Here is a 15,984-nt window from a genome sequence, read left to right as displayed (position 1 = left end):
CATCAGAATAGAATACTTTTGTCATGACAGACACAAACACACTCAGATCCACCGCTGCTTTGTGATACAATGAAGCATTTGAATGTATCGCTTTATTTATTAAATCACTGATGTCCGGATCCAGGTGCAGGTACATATATGATAAATATGATTTACAACATGTCCGTCAGTTAGTTGGCCTTTGATACGCGTAACTAATCAGGTGCTTGATTGGCCTGCGAGCGCGCGCGAGAGCGTGGCGCGCGCGTCCATCACAGAGATGCGGGGAATGCTGGGAGAATGTTTCTTTAAGACCCATTACCTTCCCATCCGACAGAGGGGGAGACCGCGGTAAGGTGGCGCGTCGTCTCTCTCCGCGTCCCCCTCCTCGCCGTTTACATGTGCAGAAGGAGAGACAGAGAGAAAAAGAAGAAGAAGAAGAAAAAAAGAAGCCCACATTTTCTCCGCGTTCGGGCGAGGGGGGGGGGGGGACGATCCGCGGCGATGGACCTCGGGGAATATTTGACACCAAACACGGACGCTACGCGCTCCCCGCGATGACTGTGGTAAGGACGCAACTTCACGCCGCCCGCCCCGTCGCGCCCCGGCTTCCATTTGCGGGGACGTTGTCTCCACCCGAGGACGCGGGAAAGGGGACACATGCAGATGTAGGAGTAAATGCATGTGCGTGCGCGCGCGCGTGTGCGATCACATTGTGTTGTGGAGGATTGAGGGTGGTGGTGGTTTGCGTGTGCCCGTGTGTCTTTGTGTGTGTGTGTGTGTGTGTGGGGGGGTATTGAATGGAGGAGAATAGGCTGGTGTCGGATCGACTGTGCACCGCCTGGTGCCCGTGTCCGTGTCAGCCATTGACAGGTGCGTCGGCCGTGCACAGCTCCATCGCTTTGGGGCGCGCTCCCGTCCGGAGGAGGAGGAGGAGGAGGATGGGGGGGAAGAGATGACACGGTGCTTCTGTGCATTGGCCTCCTATGTGTTGCTCGTGATTAACCGCGGCTGTAAAAAGCCCCCCCCCCCCCCCCCCGCACCTCGGCACAGACACCGCCACGGGCCCGACGGAGCCGCTCGGCCCGCTTGGGGCCCTCCTCCCGACGTGATGCTTTCCACAGTCTCGGTCGATCTCGAAACCAGAGACTCTCCTTCCTGGTGTTTGGATTTTATCACACCGCGAGCCAATTCAGAGACCCCCCCCCCCCCCCCCCATCCCTCCTCCTCCTCCTCCTCCCTCCGCTCCCAATACGCGACCACGAAGCTTCTTCTTTGGCCATAATGATGTATATCTGCTCCTCCCTCCATGGAATGAAAGTGGCCACAGACATGTCATCAAATAAAAGCGCGTTGGATCGCGGTTCTAACCCCCCCCCCCCCCCTCTATCAAGCTGCCGACCACGATCTCAACGATGCTTTTCTGGGCCCGGGGGGCTGTTACATGGTATTAGGAGAGGGAAAAAAATGAGAGATGGGGGGGGGTCGGACGCTATATGCTTTGCTGTTATTGACGTGCACAGTGCGTTTTCCATCCGGCCTGCGCGCATTCTTTCACCGATGAACATTTCGTCAAACCGGATGCAAAAAAAAAAACGATGGCAGAAAACCCATTTTCCATTTGTCGGCGGCAGTGGGAGCCTGCAAACCCCCCCCCCCGCCCAGTGTCTGGTGGAGGAGAGCGGCTTTACCTCTCTCTCTCTCACACACACACACACACACACACACACACACACACACACACACACACACACACACGAGGCTCTGGATTTTTAGCTTCACACAATTTTTTTTAGGGTGCAGGAGTTGTTTTGTCACACGAACCTAATTGGTCCCGCGTCCTAATTGTTAACGTAGCCAGTGTGCCCCCCCCTCCCCCCCCAGGTAAGGTTCAAACAGGCCTCAGTGTGGCTGTGTGATGATGATGATGATGATATGTGCAATCATAATATGAAATCACCCACATGTATGCACACGCACACACACACCAATGCACACATACTCGATCGATTGTTGACACTGTGACATGAGGACCCCCCCACTCCCCCACTCCCCCCCTCCCCCCGTGTGAGGTGCACGGAGGGGTGATCATTCAAGGAAACGGTCTCAATAATGCTCGTGGTGTTACGTCATTGTGTCTCTAGTTTCCTATCTCTCCCCCTTCCACACACACACACACACACACACACACACACACATAACTGCACAGGTCCTGAAGCCCAGTGACCCCTCAGCAGAACTGCAGGCTTCACAGTTACTGACTCCGGCACACACTCGTCACGTGACCCCGCACACTGTGTACAGTAGGCTGCAGTAATCACATCACCCTGTTTTCTGTCGGCCTGCTGAGCTGACGGAGCTGACGGAGCTGACGGAGATGCTGACTGGTGATGAGGATTATCCCACCGTACCAAGGAACTCGGCCTTTAGTTGGTTTTCCAGCCCGCCGACTCGAGGAGCTCACGTAGAGCCGTCCGCATGACAACAAACACACCACTGGCAGTGAAACAGGCCGAGGCCTCTTTGCTAAATATGTTTGATTCATTCAAAATGCATGATTTTCGGTGGACAAAGAGATTCTTTCTAGCTGTGGCCAGTCTCGCTGACGCGAAGAAGCCCGCACGGGCACTAAATCAGTCCAGACCACTTGGAGGTATAAAGGCCAGTGAAAGCCCCCGGAGTGTTGAGGACTAGACAGTGAAGAATACGGTAGGCGAGAAGAGAGGGACATGCGGCGCTGTGCTAACGCTGGACGCCTGAATCCATGGCGTTCGGGCCGGAGTTAGCGGTTTGAGACGGCGTTAAAAAGGCGATTTAGAACACAGATGATTAAATGGGGCTTGACGCAGTGTAGTTGCTTAAACTGGAAACAGCTATCAAACAAAAACCAACAACCAGCACCTGAATACAGAGTTTATTATCAACAGGGTTTAGTTTCCTGGGGTGCTGTGCTGACGTTTTACGGTACGTTCATAAGGTCACCTGGTTTTTCCACAACTTGTTTTCCACAATTTTAGATGCACGAATCAACAAACGAGGTATTTGATGTTTAATTAGCGAGCATGAGGGGCACATTTTGTTACCCGTTATTTCAGGGCTTTGTGCAATGCTAAGCTAACCGGTTGCTGGCTCTTGCCTCTCTCAGGCCTGCGAGTGGTCTCCACCCCCCCCCCCCGTGACTGTCAAAAAGAAATGAAATACAGGAATCTCCTTGAGGATCACAGCATTTAAGTTGAGCAGTTTGACTCTTGTCTCATCACAAGTTGCACGGCCGCGTGTGTGTGAACGCTAAGTGCATCTTTCATGTTATTCCCCGTCTGCAGAGATCTGTCATCTGTTACATGACGTTCATCCGGGGGGGATCTAATGCAGCTTCTGCTCTCCTTTCCAGCTCTCACCCCCGGTGCTTTGAGGAGCTCTGCCTCGTCAACGCGGTTCAGGAGCATCGGCCCTCTGCTGTTGTCCCTTCCTTCCCCACAACCCCCCCCCTCCACCCTCTTCCATTCCCAGCCACCCACAGCAGGGCTTCCCCGTAGATACTCCCTCCACTTGCATAACACAGAAGAACAGAAGCACTCTGATCGTGCACCACACAGGTTTGGACTTTACGAGGAAAGAGTGAGCAAACATAGAGGTAATAAACAGAGGACGATATGCAAACCAAAGGGAGGATATTTTTGGGAAACTGTAAATATTTTTCATTTGTACATCAAGCTTTTAATACAAGCTCATAAACCCCCCCCCCCGCGGCACGAGGAGAGACCTTTCGCATGCACAATCCCGTTTAGTCTTCTCTACCAACCAGACGCACACGCCCCGGTCTCATGATGATGTGCGAGGTGATGCCCACCATTTCCGAGGATGGGCGAAGCGGGACCGGCGGGGGCTCTTCCTCGCCCGCCGGCGCCGGGGTCGGAGGCGGCGGCGGCGGTGCAGTCGGAGCCGGGGGCTTCGGTGGCCGAGAGGCGAGGGGCGGAGGGGACGAAGGCGGCAGCACGGGGAACCTGGAGTCGCTGATGGTCAACATGCTGACCGAGAGGGAGCGGCTGCTGGAGAACCTGAGGGAGACGCAGGACTGCCTGGGCACGGCTCAGCTCCGCCTCCGCGAGCTCGGCCACGAAAAGGAGTCCCTTTCCCGGCAGCTGTCCATCGCTCTGCCGCAGGTACACCGGCGTGTGTGTGTGTGTGTGTGTGTGTGTGTGAGGCTGAATACTTTTCCTCTCGGTGTCTGGTTGCGTGTCCTCGTGAGCTCACGAGACAGGAAGCCTTTGCAGGTACGTTTCATGCAGAAAGACAGGATGTTAAGTAGCTCCCCCTTTACTAACAGCAGAGGGTTTATGTTCCTTTCCTCCTCTGGCTGTTTAGTGTAAGTTGCATTTGACATTTATCAGCTTTCATTATGTTGTTTGACCGTGTTGATGGTGAATAAGGAAGCTGATTCCTTCAGGACATACTGTGCTTTCAGGTTATATTATGACCGTTGTCTGTGCGAATTCAACATCAGGGGATCATCGTGTCATTAGTTCGGGTCAAAGGGGTATTTTTATAGCAAATGCTGATGTGAAAACGTGAAAGGGAACTGAAAAGTGAGAATTTCGATAAGGCAATGAACATGGAGCTTGTTGAGTCACCAGAGCTGCTCTAATTATCATAATACTTCCTCGTGTTTGATCATTGCAAGAAGTACATAAAAACCCTTGGAATCAGGTACAATTATACTTAAAATATTTAAGACGAAAACAAAACAAGACCCAAACTAACATTTAATTATCACCTCTTGGGTCAACCAAATGGTTAATAAATCATCAGATGATTCAGGATCGAGGATTTGCTGCATTCACTCTCATTTGATAGTTAACTGAAATACACTTTTCAGGGTCCAACCAAATAAATCATTTGAAGCCGTTACTTTGGCTTTCAGAAATTGTCTTAATCGTTTAAATGTTATAAACTCTATAATGTTAGTATTTCTTAAAGAGGTACATTACTGAAAAGGGCCCGATGGATGTTTATAAGGATCGCGTGTTCCTCGCGTAAATCAAGCGTCCCTATACATCATACAGCGGGGCTGCAAAGTGTGAGGTGTAATATAAAATATATAATAATATAAAAGAGACAATAACGGGGACAAGAGAGGCCCACTGAGAAGCTGACCCTTATCCAAACAAGAAACAATCCCACAAGGCCGAGAGCCAGCGGACCCCACTGTGACACCATCTGTATGGAGGCCTCTCTCTCCGCCGCTCGCTCCGTGCAAACACGCAGCAACTTCCTACGCCGGCGCTGCTCGTGGGCCTAAAGGCAGATCATCTGCGCCGGCAACATCTGCTTCAAATCAACAGCGAGTGTCTCAAACTCGAAGGCCTCCAAGGCCCTTCAGTCAGACGCTCCATCCCCGTGTTGCGTTCGTGTTCCCAGCAGTGTTGGGACTGATGTATGGATGGGGTGTTTTTGGAGAAGGGGGTGGGGGCATTGTGTAACAGTGTGATGTAACCCATCCACAAAAAAGAGGCGGAAACCGTGTCAGTGATTTCCACCATTTATTACACCATCTGCATCTTCCCTCCACCCTGGTCTCAGGTGTTTCGACGCCACGGGGGGGGTCATGCGTCGGTTGCGCGTGATACGTGCAGCCGACCGTATTTCATGTCCACGCTCACCCGATTGCCTGATACCGATATTACGCGTGCTGTTGGAATCCCGGTGGGCCGACTCTCTTGACTCTTCGGGCCGCGTGTTTCCGCAGGAGTTCGCCGTGTTGACCAAAGAGCTGAACGTTTGCCGGGAGCAGCTCCTGGAGAGAGAGGAGGAGATCGCCGAGCTCAAGGCGGAGAGAAACAACACGCGTGTAAGATGTTTAGAGGACCATTTTGCTTATTAGCACCGCAGCAGCCTGTGTGTCCCCCCTCTCCCCCTCTTTCTCTTACTCCTTTGCTCCACACTTTCTCTATATAACTCCTTTTTGGGTCCGTATCTGCTTTCCTTGTCTCGCCCACTCACTCCTTGTCCCTTTTTGCAACCAGGTGCTCTCCTCACGATTTAATCTCATTGTCCCGCTTAAAAACCCCTCCACTCCTTCTCCGCTCCTTCTTCTTTGTCCCTCTCGCTTCCCTCCCCTCGTTCTCCCTGTTTCCTCATCTTTGCCGTCTCCATCCTTTTAAACTCCCTCTCTCTCTCTCTTTCCGTTCCACCTCTTTGCCTTCACCTGCCACCTACCTGCCCCCCCTTCCCTTTCAACCCACTCGCTCCTGCAGCTGTTGCTTGAACACTTGGAGTGTTTGGTGTCCCGTCACGAGCGCAGTCTGAGGATGACGGTGGTGAAGAGACAAGCCCAGTCCCCGGCGGGGGTCTCCAGTGAGGTGGAAGTCCTCAAGGCCCTCAAGTCTCTGTTTGAGCACCACAAGGCCCTGGACGAAAAGGTAGGTCCGCCGCGGCGACCTGCGCGTCAGCGCCTCGTCAAACAGCTAAATGGGGAAAGTGGAGAATAAGGGAAGCGGATTTTAGTGGAGCAGCTGAAACTGGGTTTCGTTGGCTGACAAACACCGAGCGGCAGACCGGCAAAAATGTCTTGTTGAAACCAATAACCAAATCGGGTAACATGTAGCCAAACCAAGTATCTTCAAATACAAACGTCCTGCTTCATGGTTCTAAACCTTCATGAATAACATCTCTTGTGTTCTAATTCAACCCTCTTCCATTAGCAAACTTAGCTCATCTTCTTTTTGATACTGACAGTTTCATACAGAATATGAAGAGCTTTAATGACACAATGCGACGCTGTACTACTTTTCTATCTACTAGTTTACAAAGTATTGATCAAAATGAATCAAAACCTGCACTGTAACGCTTCAGCTCGGCGGGATGATCTCGACTAAAATACTGAATGAAAATGCACTATTTCCGACATGCACTTTATCTTCCTCTGGTTAAGAAACCAATGTGAGTGTTTCGCCGTCTCATGAACTGTTTGAGGACTCTTTCGCTCTCTCCTGCTCTCGCCAGAAGGGTCGAGGAAAAATGTTTGCGTCAGGGCCGCTCTGTTTAATCAACACACACGCAGCTCGAATGGTCATTTGTAAACCAACTGACGAGTGGCTGTTCCTGGTGCTCGCTGCAGGTTCGCGAGAGGCTGCGTGTGGCCCTCGAGAGGGTCTCCTTGCTAGAGGACCAACTGGCGTCGTCATCTCAAGAGGTGAGGCTCAAAGGGAGAGGACGTTGTGCGTCTCGAGGGCGCTTGATTGTGAACGTTCATTGGTGTTGACTGTTTGTCCGTTCTGTCTCCCCGTCCCCAGGTAATCTCTTTAAGAGACCAAATTAAACGACGTCAACAAGGGGTGGACGGCGGGAAAGATGTAAGGGAGGGTTTTGTGCCTGTTGGTTCCAGTTGTGCCAGTTGTTTTGGTGTGTGTGTGTGTGTTGGCGTACAGAAAGTAGATGTCGTCTTTCTTCATCGCACTCATTTCCTTTTCAACTGTCGTCCCCGAAGCGACTCCCCAACGGCCCGTCCACCGGCCTGGAGGACAGTGAGCTGGAGAGGCAGCGGGAAGGAGAGATTGAGAGGCAGAGAGCTGAACTCTCCCAGCTGAAGGAGAGGCTGGCCCTCATGTGCCGGCAGGTGAGCGTCTCTTCCTGTAAATGTGTCCCGCCGTTGACCAGTGAGTGGAGCGTCTCAGGTTACAACCGCGCATGGCAGCAGTGGAGGGAGGTAGTGGTGTGTACAGCACGTCTATTAGTCGCCCCCTTGTGGCCAGTTACAACGTTGCGTCTGCTCCAAAGAGCCAACGTTTTACTGAAAACGAGACGCCGTTTGAATCTAGTCACAGTCGTACTGTGTGTACCTGCCTTAAAGGTGTTTAGGTCACTTCTTAAATGCTAAAAAAAAAAACTCCGGTCAGCTGATGGAATGATTTAATAGAAAGCGAATCTTTGGTTCACTGAGGTGCGTCAGACTCACTCATGGTCAGGGAAGCTTTTGAAGAATCTCGCGTTGACCAGGCGATGAATCACTCGTCGTGACTGTGTACACTTGACGCTGACGGACTCACTCGGCCCCCGCGTGGTCCCGCGCCCCTTTGCGGTGTGTCCCGACAGGTTGGCGAAATAGAGGAACAGCTTGCGGCCGCCAGGAGGGAGGTGACGAAGTCGGAGGAGGCCAATCAGAAGCTCCAAAGGGAAGTGAAAGAGGTCTGTATGGACGCGGCGTCTCTTCCCAGCCGAGACCCGTAGCTCCCTTAGTTCCCTGGGCTCCCATGTATGTATGAACTCGCATGTTATACGGTTCATTTACTGTCATCTCAGCGTGGCTAAAGACACATAAGTCTTACATAAATGCAGAGAACATTTTAAGGACCTGCGGTATTTGAATGTCTTACATATGCCGTGTCTCTCTCCTGCCATCGGGTAGCACTTAAATGTATAATAAGAACTGTCATGTCGTCTATATAAGGAATTGCATTATACACGTTTTGCTTCGTCTAGGCCCTTTGCCAAAGGGAGGACATGGAGGAAAGGATTACAACACTAGAACGCAGGTAACTTCTTCTTTAGTCTTCTCCTCTCACGTGGAGCCAGAATGTCTTACACCCGCTGTAATGAATATGCACGAAGGACCACATGTTTCACCTGTAGCCTGAAACAACACGGATGTTTTAGGGAACCGCGGCTCTAATAATTCATGTTGTCTTGGTGTTGAATGCAGGTACCTCAGCGCCCAGAGGGAGGCGACTTCTCTCCACGATATCAAAGACAAGCTGGAAAATGAGCTGGCAAGCAAGGAATCGCTGCACAGACAGGTGAGGGATGGTTCAGAAATGTCCGCTTACCACTTGCAGTGTTTTACATTTGTTTTTGTTTTTTTCGGTCCGCGTCTGCAGAGTGAAGAGAAGAACAGACAGCTGCAGGAACGTCTGGACGAAGCCAAGCAGAAGCTCCAGCTGACCCTGCAGAGGGCGGAGACGCTGCCCGAGATCGAGGCCCAGCTGGCCCAAAGGGTCGCCGCTCTCAACAAGGTGCGAGTCACATCCGGCACCTTCCCCGAACCTGGTTTATTCCCGGGTGGGTGCCGTCTAGAAAATGCGCTTGTGTTGATGCAGGCGGAGGAGCGCCACGGAAACTTTGAGGAGCGACTACGGCAAATGGAGGCTCAACTCGAAGAGAAGAACCAAGAGCTGCAGAGGGTAACTTCATTCGTCATTCACATTTCACGTTTTACGGATCGGTCGGCCGCTTTGTTCCAACTCGTGAGTCTTACGGGCTGCTTGACTCCAGGCGAGGCAGAGGGAGAAGATGAACGACGAGCACAACAAACGCCTCTCTGACACGGTGGACAAGCTTCTGTCTGAGTCCAACGAGAGGCTGCAGCTCCACCTCAAGGAGAGAATGGCGGCGCTAGAGGAGAAGGTGACGAGACTCTAACGAGCGGCGCGGAGAAGATTTTGTGATACAATGAAAAAATAAGACGAGGACGGTTAAACATTGTGTTTTCGTTTGTCTGCTCTCCTAGAATGCTCTTTCGGAGGAACTGTCCAATATGAAAAAAATCCAAGATGATCTTATAGCCAACAAGGTCAGAAATGTTGTAACTATCACCGGCTAATGACCTTTAATCCAATACGACAATTTTCTGTTGCACTTTCTTCCGTATAAACTTGTGTGTCGTTTTATTTGTACTATGGTATTCTTTCATTTCAGGAGCAACTCCTTGCCGAGCTGGAGCGAATCCAGCTCGAGCTGGACCAGCTGAGGGGCAGACCCGGCGCTTCTTATTCCAGGTTTGCCGCGCTCAACATTTAAGGGAATTTATTCATGCATTACATTTTGTAAATGCCCAAATGAAAGCAAAGCCTCCCAAGGGATCGTTTATGTGCACAGCCCTTTGTGAGCAAAAGCTTTTGTTTTCCCCCCGTTAAACTGTCGTCTACTTTCACTAAAATCTATTTCACAAATGAATTATTTATACTGCACCTACAGGGCGTTTTTCTGCCCAACAGAATGCAAATATATGCTTTATGGGTATTGAGAGAATGGTTTCGTTTTCAACAAACCTCTGCTGTGATTGTTTTTACCCTGGAAATGGTTAAAAGTGTCCTCTTCAAGTAGGAATTGCGTTCCCCACCACAGGGCGGGCAGCGTGAGCTCCCTTCCCTCCACCCTCTTTCGGCGATCCCTCCCGGGCAGCGCCTCGGAGCTGCGGTACCCTCAGGGCGGAGGCTCGCTGCCTTCCGGCTACAGCAACTCCCCGGGCGGCGTGGTGGTTAGGCGAACCCACCGGGGCCGCTGGGGGGCGCCGAGGGACGACAGCAACAAGGTGCCGATCTCGTGACGACGACGCCGACGTGATCAGTGGTCGCGGCGACGGTTTCTTACATTTCACCGTCTTTCCAGTACGGAGAATGGGACAGCGGCACCATGCTGGGCCCCGGGTTCGAAGGCGGGGACGGAGGCTGCTCCGACGACGAGGACGATCGAGAGACGCTGTTCGGATCGGAGCTGCTGTCCCCCAGCGGACAGACGGACGTGCAGACTCTGGCCATCATGCTACAGGAGCAACTGGAGGCCATCAACAAGGAGATCAAGTGAGTTACAGTTTGGATTTGGGGTATAAATCAAATTGTGCCTGTCTGTCTTTGACCGCGGTATTCTGATGGGACAAAGATAGCGAACCCTTCCCCCGTTTCCTCCCAGGCTGATTCAGGAGGAGAAGGAAAACACGGAGCTGAGGGCGGAAGAGATCGAGAGCCGGGTCAGCAGCGTGGCCCTGGACGCCTCGCCTCTCCCCCCATCCTCCCTGGGAGGACGGGACAGCGTCGGCAGGGGATACATGACTCCCTCCATCACCTCCTCCACGCTGGCCTCCCCCTCGCCGCCCAGCTCGGGCCATTCGACCCCGCGCCTGCCCCATTCGCCCGCCAGGGAGACCGACCGACAGGTACCGCCGCCGAAGCCGCGGCTGCGACCCGCTCGTGTGCTTTCGACCCGATTCAAGAAGATCCGGTTTGAGAAAACTCTCTTTCCCCCCCCCCCCCTCCGTTGCAGAACAGCAAAGACGGAGAGGAATGCAGAGCGCTCGCCCTGATCGACTCCAACCCTCCCTCCGTTCCTCGAGCCCTGCGATTGGAACGCATGACGCACACCCACCCGGGGGCCGGACTCGATGACCTCCGTGAATTTCGCAGGTAAAGAAGCTTCTCTCGTAATCAGTAGATATTTGGCTTACTTGACTTCACGAACCTCTTTCTGGACCTTTCTTCGGTGGTTTTAGTCTCTCTGCAGACGGTTCTACCACCGCGAGCCAGGATTCCCTCCACAAAGCCAGCAAAAAGAAAAGCATCAAGTCGTCCATCGGTCGTCTTTTCGGCAAAAAGGAGAAGGGGCGGATCGGAGCACAGGGCCGCGAGTCGTCCTCTCTGGGTTTGTGAACAGTTGGAAAAAACGCGACTCGTTCGTTCCAACCAAGAATCAACAACAGTGAGCTGCTTATAACATTTGACCTTTGACCCTTTGACCAGCCTCCACGCCGTCTGACGACCTGGGTTCGGCGGACCCGTTGGGCCTGGCGAAACTCGGCACCGGAACAGTGGAGAAAGACCGCCGCAGCAAAAAGAAGTGAGCAGAGCCGCTTCACCGCTCGTGACGCTCCCTGACCTTTGAACCCTTCCGGCTTTTGATGTCCATGTTGTTCGTGAGGGTGAAAATGGCGGAGTGAGATTGGAAGACGTTCCTCTTTACCGAAACCCCTGCTTTCCCCCCCTCCAGACACGACCTGTTAGAGGAAGCGTGTCGCCAGGGCCTCCCTTTCGCCTCGTGGGACGGCCCGACCGTCGTTACGTGGCTCGAGGTACGTCGTGGCGACAAAGACGACATTCTATAGACATGCAGCGCAGGATAATTATAAGGGTTTAGCAATGTTGTCAGAGCTTCGTTCACGCGTTCCCCCCCTTCATCCAGCTGTGGGTCGGGATGCCGGCGTGGTACGTGGCAGCGTGCCGCGCCAACGTGAAGAGCGGCGCCATCATGGCCAACCTGTCGGACACAGAAATCCAGCGGGAGATCGGCATCAGCAACCCTCTGCACCGGCTCAAGCTCCGTCTGGCCATCCAGGAGATGGTGTCCCTCACCAGTCCGTCCGCACCTGCGAGCACCCGCTCTGTAAGGCTCAGGGAGCGGAACAGCACGCCATTCTCACCGCCGGCTCAATACCGACTGATGTTGTGTTTTGCTCATTGCAGTCGACTAGTAACATCTGGATGACACACGCCGAGATGGAGTCTCTCACTGCTGCCACCAAGCCAGTAAGTATATTACATTTCATATAAAATATCAAGAGAGAATTCATTGATTTAGGATACTGATTAATATTTATGTTTATCACTCAACTGTTCTGATAAAATCACCTGATATTTTCCGTTTTTTAGGCATGTAAGATAATTCATTGTTCATATTTTCGGAGTTCTTATCACATTGATACGTTTTTTTTCTTTTTCTTTGTTTCTTATTAGGCATGTTTGACTACACCTTTCCCTTACTGTTTCCCCCAATTCTGCTTAGATGTAGTGTTTTTCTCACTAATTCTCACTCACTAACAAATATTTTCCCCCCTCTGCCTTCCCTCTTCTTCTTCATTCCGCCTTGATCCACCGTAACACACACACACACACACACACACACCCCTGGTGATCTTTCCTCCCCTTTGCAACAATCTATTCCTTATCTTCTTCAATTACTTCTCTGCCTGAAACACAAGGAGCAGAAGGAGTTCAGCTGGGACCAGGTACGTGTAGAGCAACAGATACTCGGAATAACATTTCAAGGTTTCTTCAGTCGGCTGATTAATGGAGGAAAGGGAAGGTTCTTGTCGGCTCTACTCACCTGCACCTCGCCTCCGTCCTCCAGATCCTGGCCTACGGGGACATGAACCACGAGTGGGTGGGAAACGAGTGGCTGCCCAGCCTGGGTCTGCCCCAGTACCGCTCTTACTTCATGGAGTCACTGGTTGACGCCCGGATGCTCGATCACCTCACCAAGAAAGAGCTGAGGGGCCAGCTGAAGATGGTGGACAGTTTCCACAGGTATCCATTCACGTTCTCTAGTCCCTCCCGTCTTCTTCTTCTGCACTATTTGATTTGAGCATTTGAGCGATGTGTTCACCCCGCCCGCAGAGTGAGTCTCCATTACGGCATCATGTGCTTGAAGCGCTTGAACTACGACAGGAAGGAGCTGGAGAGGAGGAGAGACGAGAGTCAACACCAGAACCAAGGTGAGGCCGCGCGCATGACGTCAGAGCGGGCGTTTCCTGAGGCCTTTTGGTGTCCCGCTGATGAGTGCGCGTTCGCGTCCTTCTCCGCAGATGTGATGGTGTGGTCCAACGAGCGGGTGATGTGTTGGGTGCAGTCCATTGGCCTGAAAGAGTTTGCTGACAATCTGTTAGAAAGCGGCGTGCACGGGGCTCTGCTGGCGCTGGATGACACCTTCGACTACACCGACCTGGGCCTCCTCCTCCAGATACCCAACCAGAACACACAGGTCCTCCACTGCGCACCCACGTTTCCGTGCCAACGTGCCTGAAGCCGAGACGATCCCAACCTTTAACTCCTGAATGATGTTGTTATGACCATCAAGGTTGTTTTGTCTCTCGTTTGCAGGCGAGGCAGGTCCTGGATAAGGAGTACAACGCCCTCATCTCCATGGGAACCGAGAGGAGGCCAGATGAGGTACGGCCGAGGAGAAGATCACTCAAGAGAACCACCAGTTATCTACGAGGCGGGAGCTTGTGATGATTGTATTAGGGCTAAGACTTTGATCCAAACCTTCTACTCTGGCCTTTTGTACGGATGTACAGTACACATGTGACATGACTAGATCATTTCCTCATCTCTGTGTTTGTAAGAGAGCAACGGCCCATAACTGCTTAATAAATCAAATAGATGAAATAGATATTCTTCACTCTTGTCTCCACAGGACGGCACGAAACCTTTTACCCGGTCACCATCATGGAGGAAGATGTTCCGAGAGAAAGACCTCCGGGGCGTGACTTCTGACTCCTCGGAAACATTACCCGCCAACTTCCGTGCCTCCGCCATCTCGACCCCCTCCGTCACCCTGAGAAAGGTCCAGAGTGAAGGTGAGGAGACGCAGTGGTTTCTTCCTGTTTAGATGATAAAAGTAACGTTTTAAAGACCAAGAACCAAAAGCGAATTTAAAATAACCCATTCCTACTATTATTTAGACACAAAATATATGCAACCGCAAGCAAAGTTAAGCAGTGTCTGTTTGATGTGATCAGGTTTTAACTTCTCTCGCAGTTCGACTGGGAGTCTTATTCACTAATTGCCTCCTTTTGTCCGTCAGTAGGTCCCAGAGGAGAGTCGGGGTCCGTGAGGACGTATTCTTGCTAAAAGATAAGCACACCAGGTGAGAAGAAACAAACCTCTGATGCTCGTCTCTGTGGCTAAATATAGTGCGTGTGTGTGAACACGATATCAAACATCTCCCCTCAGCAGGAGCTTTCACAATTCTTGCGTGTTTTGTTCCATTTTTTAGAAACCACCTCTTTCCTAACCGACGGGGAAAAAAAAAACACTTTTGGAGAAAACCCTGAAGGATCAAAAATAGAAAAAACGGACACTAGAAGATGATCAACAACATTTGAGTGAGATTTCTTGAAGAATCAAAGACACTGAGTACATGATTTCTTAGAAAATGTTAAAATAATGAGTGACTGTGTGTTTATCCATCTGTCCTCCCCCTCCCCCCCCCTCTCTCTCTCTCTCTCTCGCTGTCTCTCACCCTCCCTTGATCCATAGCTGTGGCATGATTCTGTAGAAAGTGGCCTGTAGACAGTGACCATCACCTATTGTGTTTTTGAGCGTGAGATGGCAATATTGACACAATGAATTTATAGTTTTTAAAATGTAAAACTGCATTCCTGTTGAGGTGGAGAGGACGATGCCCCATCACGCATCCTTTCAGGTGACCTTACTATGATTTAGACGGTAGAACGTAGAGGTGATAGAACATACTCTGGCGAGTAGAAACACACACGACATTGGGAGTTTTGGTGAGAGTGTTGTTCAAGGTGAGGGAGTTAAACGTATGTTCTTAAGCCATAACAGACATGAGATGCACAAATGTGAATAGAACGGACAATGAGACAAAATCCTGTTTAAAGTGAGAAGAAAAAAAAAAAGAACTAAGCATTTGTGTTAATATGCATGCTAAAATCCAACATTTTAGAGTGAACATCATGATATCAATCATCTAATGATGTGAACGCTTGGGTCGGGACTTTGTAAAATGTGTGTATTTTATTTTTATCATTTTTTTAATGATAACTACTATTGTATGTATGTACAGTACGTATGTGTGTGTGTGTAATTAACTGTATGTTCATTTCATACTTAGTTTTAAGACTGACTGTAATTTAATTTTAAGTTGAAAAAGGAAATATGTTTTAAATTATGGACATTAAAGATATGCTACCTGTATGTGTACATTTTGACAAAAAAAGTGTTATGATTTAAATTCCTATTATTGATGAGTAGTGATGATAATTGAATATAATAATACAGTAATAATGATAATGATTGTAAAAGCTGTAATTAAAAAACATACCTGTAAAACGCTACTGGATGAGTTATTTGCAGTTTCCTCTTTGCAGGGATGAAGATGTTGTAATGGGAATGCATGAGTAAATAATACATCATAATATGTTGAAAACAGTGACATGGAAAAGTACAGCATGTAAAACAAAAGTGTATTTTTGTGATTAAAAAAATGCTACAGTAAGTACTTAGAAGTAAAAAGAAAAAATTGGAAAATTGTTTTCCCATTTTCATCTTTCTTTAATTGTTAACAGATATAAAAACAAACTAATCTAACTAAATCATATTAAAGTTTCAAATCTCTTGTGGAAACAGACCCAATAAATCTCCGGGGGGGGGGTCACATTAATAACGACAATGAATGAAACTTTTGTTTTTAATTTTTCAAATGAAAGTCGACCGTCGG

The 15,984-nt window shown here is 50.3% G+C and overlaps 1 protein-coding gene across 11 annotated transcripts; it reads left to right on the top strand.

The window, feature by feature from the left end:
- The first annotated feature begins 259 nt into the window (after positions 1 to 259).
- Positions 260 to 15,596, top strand: LOC120819415 (liprin-alpha-3). 11 transcript variants are annotated; one of them, XR_013467776.1, is made up of 33 exons: positions 260 to 545; positions 3,371 to 4,142; positions 5,726 to 5,827; positions 6,234 to 6,398; positions 7,097 to 7,171; positions 7,272 to 7,331; positions 7,466 to 7,594; positions 8,071 to 8,163; positions 8,458 to 8,510; positions 8,678 to 8,771; positions 8,853 to 8,987; positions 9,072 to 9,155; positions 9,247 to 9,378; positions 9,482 to 9,544; positions 9,670 to 9,749; positions 10,099 to 10,285; positions 10,363 to 10,553; positions 10,663 to 10,906; positions 11,014 to 11,153; positions 11,240 to 11,388; positions 11,487 to 11,583; positions 11,734 to 11,815; positions 11,926 to 12,126; positions 12,207 to 12,269; positions 12,722 to 12,748; positions 12,871 to 13,046; positions 13,137 to 13,234; positions 13,325 to 13,500; positions 13,620 to 13,688; positions 13,936 to 14,098; positions 14,326 to 14,388; positions 14,518 to 14,626; positions 14,781 to 15,596. XR_013467776.1 is itself a non-coding variant. In XM_078103666.1 (32 exons), the coding sequence occupies exons 2-31, from the start codon at positions 3,804 to 3,806 to the stop codon at positions 14,370 to 14,372; spliced, it is 3,711 nt and encodes a 1,236-aa protein (XP_077959792.1). In that variant the 5' UTR covers positions 260 to 545; positions 3,371 to 3,803; the 3' UTR covers positions 14,373 to 14,388; positions 14,518 to 15,596. The 11 variants fall into 11 exon arrangements, 6 of the variants coding, with proteins under 6 accessions (XP_077959792.1, XP_077959791.1, XP_077959793.1 ...); XR_013467777.1 differs by lacking the exon at positions 7,272 to 7,331; XR_013467775.1 differs by having other exon boundaries at positions 8,853 to 9,155; positions 14,329 to 14,388.
- The last annotated feature ends 388 nt before the right edge of the window (positions 15,597 to 15,984 follow it).

This window comes from Gasterosteus aculeatus, chromosome 5 (genome assembly GCF_964276395.1).
Source record: "Gasterosteus aculeatus chromosome 5, fGasAcu3.hap1.1, whole genome shotgun sequence".
Lineage (NCBI taxonomy): Eukaryota > Metazoa > Chordata > Actinopteri > Perciformes > Gasterosteidae > Gasterosteus > Gasterosteus aculeatus.
This window is presented reverse-complemented; position numbering and strand designations above follow the sequence as displayed.